The sequence below is a fragment of the Papaver somniferum genome, chromosome 6 (assembly GCF_003573695.1).
Source record: "Papaver somniferum cultivar HN1 chromosome 6, ASM357369v1, whole genome shotgun sequence".
NCBI lineage: Eukaryota > Viridiplantae > Streptophyta > Magnoliopsida > Ranunculales > Papaveraceae > Papaver > Papaver somniferum.
Genome location: NC_039363.1, coordinates 163,783,217 through 163,787,853, shown reverse-complemented (window position 1 = coordinate 163,787,853; position 4,637 = coordinate 163,783,217). Strand labels below are relative to the sequence as shown.

Sequence of the window (4,637 nt, the reverse complement as noted above, 5' to 3'; positions counted from 1 at the left end):
CTAGGAGAAAATAAATTTTTTCTCCAATCGATAAAATATTGTATCATACTTTTACTTATTTGTAGGTATATAACTGGTCAAAATCATTTCCTTGTTTGTTTTTAACGATTTTTACTAACAAAAATGTGACTAGGATGGGAAGACATCCTCTAAGTGAATGTCTAAAACTAGAGGTTGACCTAGAGGATGTCTAACTTTTTTTTGCCATATCATCCTCACATCAATGGGTTGGAGATGATTTTTTGTAAAAATTACTGTGTATCCTATGTGGATGAAGACTTTTTTCTTCACACACATTGCACTGGTAAGAGGTGGAAAAAACCTTATACAACACGTAGACAATTTTTCTAGGGAAGATTTACGTAGCTACATGAATCCTCGTTATATAGTGCATGACTAGGATGCTTGTATTCAAATCAAGCACTCATAATTAATAGCACGCATAATTGATCGGATAGTTGACCACATTTACATTTTAGCTACCTAGCCGATTTATTACGCAAATATTTACACTTTTGCAGCCAGCACACCGCCTACCGGTTGAAAATTTAGCTCCCATACTTGAGATTCAAAGAATCGTCCCGCTCTGCCACCACCATGGTGGGAATAACCTCGAAACATTATCCATCCACTATATTTATACACCTCCGTATATAGCTTTCCCCTAAAATATCTAGTCTCGAAGTTAGATAACACATATTAAATATTCTAATCGTTAAGTTCAAGGCTGCTAATGGGGGTGCAGGGTTAGTGAGGGTGTACCAAGCCAAGGTAAAACTTGTTTTGTCCTATATAGAAACTTGTTTTGTCTTATCTTATCTTGATTTTGGTACACCCCCACTTAATCTGGTACCCCATTAGCAATCTTGGTTAAGTTCAACTCTCTTTCCGTTTCCAGCCAGCCCAATACAAGAATCAGCTTTTCGAAGACGACGTAGGCAATGACATATCATTCACTAAAGGTTCCAGAAACCAAAATTTGACTATAAAAGGTGGTTCACTCACCCGATACAGAATCATAATTTCCTTCTTTATCTATTTTCTCTTCTTACATTTTTGAGCTTACACTACCAGTTTTCGAAAACAGAGTTTGTACTGTTAAGAATGGCAGATGAAGTTGTCCTCATGAGTTTCTGGCCAAGTATATTTGGAAACAGAGTTAAGATAGCTTTATCTCTTAAAGGTGTCGAATATAAATTCAAAGAAGAAAACCTGAGAGACAAAAGTCCATTGCTTTTGGAGATGAATCCAATCAACAAAAAAATCCTTGTTCTGGTACATAACGGGAAACCCATTTGTGAATCACTTTTAATTGTTGAATACATTGATGAAGTCTGGAATCAGAAGTCTCCATTGCTACCTAATGATCCTTACCAGAAATATCAAGCTAAATTTTGGGCCGACTACATTGACAAGAAGGTAAAGATTCTTTTTATTCATCTATTTTATTTCGTGCGATGTTTTCATCTGTGTGTTTCTAATTAGATTCTCATTTGACAGTTCGCTGCAACTGGGAAAGAGATATGGAGTACCAATGGAGAAGAACAAGAGGATGCTAAGAAGAATTTCATTGAGATTTTGAAAGTTTTGGAAGGAGAGCTCGGAGAAAAGCCATACTTTGGTGGTGATCAATTTGGGTTTGTGGATGCGGCTCTCATTCCTTTCTATAGCTGGTTTTACGCATTCGAGACTTTTGGAAATTTCAGCATAGAAGAAGATTGTCCAAAGATTGTGGCCTGGGCAAGCAAGTGCATGGAGATTGAGAGCGTTGCACAGTCACTTCCTGATCCAAAAAAGGTTTATGAATTTGTTTCCGTAATCAAAGGGTGGCTCGGGATCTAATAGGTTCTGATTGAACACTACTTACAAGTTTGATGACTCCAGATCTGTCTGGCTTAACGAGATGCATGGTAGTAGTATGTTCATGGAGACAAATAAAATAATGTTGCTGTCTCTTTTATTTATAAAGTGTATGTTTTCAAATGTTGTGGACTTCGGTCGAGAGGGAAAAGTATTGAATTGTCTGAATGGGGTTGTTGAGTTTATTCTAGCAGATAAAATGGCTTAAATAACATTATTATGACAAACACGGCTTAAATAATATTACCTCCAGTTTTAAAAAAGAGATACTTTCACTTTTTCAATTTAGTCTAAAAAATGAGTATTTTTTTGACTTTTTTTCCTAAAATTGAGGAAGTAATATTTCTTATGGCTTAAAACCGACTCGACTCCCCCGGAGAACATATCTTTTAGAGCCTTTTCGTCATTGTGCCATTACACCAAAAGGTTGGACGATTTGGTTATTTTATAGAAGGAATCGGGTTGTTTTTTTGTCTTCGACAAGGACTCTCATGAACAATGATTTTCATCATTGTGCCATTACACCAAAAGGTTGGACGATTTGGTTATTTTATAGAAGGAATCGGGTTGTTTTTTTTGTCTTCGACAAGGATTATCATGAACAGTGATGCAAGCAGTGACAAAACCATCGTTGTTCCGCCGACGACCTTAAAAAGTTTACAACCAAAAGCAAGTCAGAAGGATTCGAAAGAATTAACAAAAAAGAGTCAACAAGATGCAGTATTCTAATGGGTTTTTGCATAAGACGGATTTTAGTCGCAAGATTACACCACCTTCTCATTTTGGGAACCTGCTCTCTCTGAAATTTAGTTTCTGTGGCTACAAGATTTCGGTATAATCATGCAGGGAAATTAGAGTCTGCAACAATCTTCTGATCAACTGTTGGGTTAGGTGAAACAAACACGCATCAACTGCACGAGTTGAATAAAGTTCTTTTGGAAATAACGGAAAACCAGGATAAAAGATGATTATCAATGTACGAAATATCATATGGTCCTAGAAATAACATATTCGAGAGAGTCTAGTCCATTTGACTCAGTCAACTGTCTGTTTGGTCCTATTTAGAAATATAAATTATGGTTTGGTCCTAGAAATAATGATTTGGTCCTAGGGTGATGTCATGGATGATGTAATTGTCACTAGGTAGTGGCAAAAATACCCTTTTGGGGCCACATATATACAAAAATCAGTAAAGAAAAAATCTTTTTCATATTTACTTTCTCTCTCATATTTATTTTCATATCTAATCTCTTTTTTTTTTCTTCTTTTTTTTTTCTTGGTAATAATGGCATCTCCATTATTTTCTTCTTCTTTTTCTTCCTGCTACTGTTGAATACGTTGTTGCTGCTCATGTTGGTGATGTTAAAGATGAACTTAGGGTTAACGATGATGAAGATGAAATCATGTTATTTGTTGTTGTTGCGGTTATAGATGATGAAGATGATTTACGACGAAATCCGCCGCTGCTGTTGAAGATTCATCTACATCTGTTGAAGATGTTGAAGACAACGATGAATATGTTGAAGATCTTGATTTTTATTGAAGATGTTGAAGACGAAGATCTTGATTTTGATTATGAAGATGTTGAAGACGAAGACGAAGATCTTGATTTTTTATGTTGAAGATCTAGATTTTGATGACGATCTTGATTTTTTTTATGTTTGTTGCTCGTGTGTTGAAGACGATAAACATGATGAATATGATGCTGCTGGTACTGTTTTGAAGACGACGAAGATGATGACGCTGCAGTTCATTTCATAAATGAACTCTGTTTTTTTTAGGTTTTTATATGAATTTCATTCTGGAATGAACTCTGTTTTTTTTAGGTTTTTATATGGAGTTCATTTCTGGGATGAACTCTGTTTTTTTAGGTTTTTATATGGAGTTCATTTCTGGAATGAACTCTGGTTTTTTTAGGTTTTATATGGAGTTCATTTCTGGAATGAACTCTGGGTTTTTTAGGTTTTATATGGAGTTCATTTCTGGAATGAACTCTGTTTTTTTAGGTTTTTATATGGAGTTCATTTCTGGAATGAACTCTGGTTTTTTTAGGTTTTATATGGAGTTCATTTCTGGAATGAACTCTGGGTTTTTTAGGTTTTTATATGGAGTTCATTTCTGGAATGAACTTTGTTTTTTTAGGTTTTTATATGGAGTTCATTTCTGGAATGAACTCTGGTTTATATAGGTGATTTCTGAAAAAGTAAGTAGAAATTAACAGGAGTTCATTTTGACGAATGAACTGCTACAAAAAATAAGTAAAAATTAACACGGAAGGATACTTTTGTCCATTTAATATTTTTAAATAATTATGGACCAAACAGTAAAGGCGTTTTCCCAAAAGTCTAAACTGACATGGGCCCACCTAAAAAAGGACCAAATGATATTTTTCCCATTATCAATTTGTTGGAAAATTGAATACAATTTTTGTATATGAATAGAAAAGTCATTTGGCTAGTACCATATTGGATTTGGGTGTTGGGTTGTATAATAGGCCTAATCTATATTGGCTTATTAGTTGGTTAAGTTAGTTTCAATTTGGAAACCAAGAGAAACCTAAAAGAGACGCAACCCTTACAAATTCAAGTTGGAATTCTGAAAGACATAACGCTTGAGAAATCCTTGAAGCATCATGATTATTCATTGAAAAGGTGCTAGTAATTTCTATAAATACACTGCACACACTTATAAAAGATCAATCAATTAGAAACCTAATTATCATTTTACTGATTTCTAAAATCATCTTTAAGTTTGTGTCAAAGAGAGAGTTCATCACT

At 34.5% G+C, this 4,637-nt stretch overlaps 1 protein-coding gene across 1 annotated transcript; it reads left to right on the top strand.

Annotated features, from left to right (window-relative positions):
• The first annotated feature begins 1,046 nt into the window (after positions 1-1,046).
• On the top strand, positions 1,047-2,064 carry LOC113286365 (probable glutathione S-transferase). The gene is made up of 2 exons (XM_026535000.1): positions 1,047-1,419; positions 1,501-2,064. The coding sequence occupies exons 1-2, from the start codon at positions 1,105-1,107 to the stop codon at positions 1,840-1,842; spliced, it is 657 nt and encodes a 218-aa protein (XP_026390785.1). The 5' UTR covers positions 1,047-1,104; the 3' UTR covers positions 1,843-2,064.
• The last annotated feature ends 2,573 nt before the right edge of the window (positions 2,065-4,637 follow it).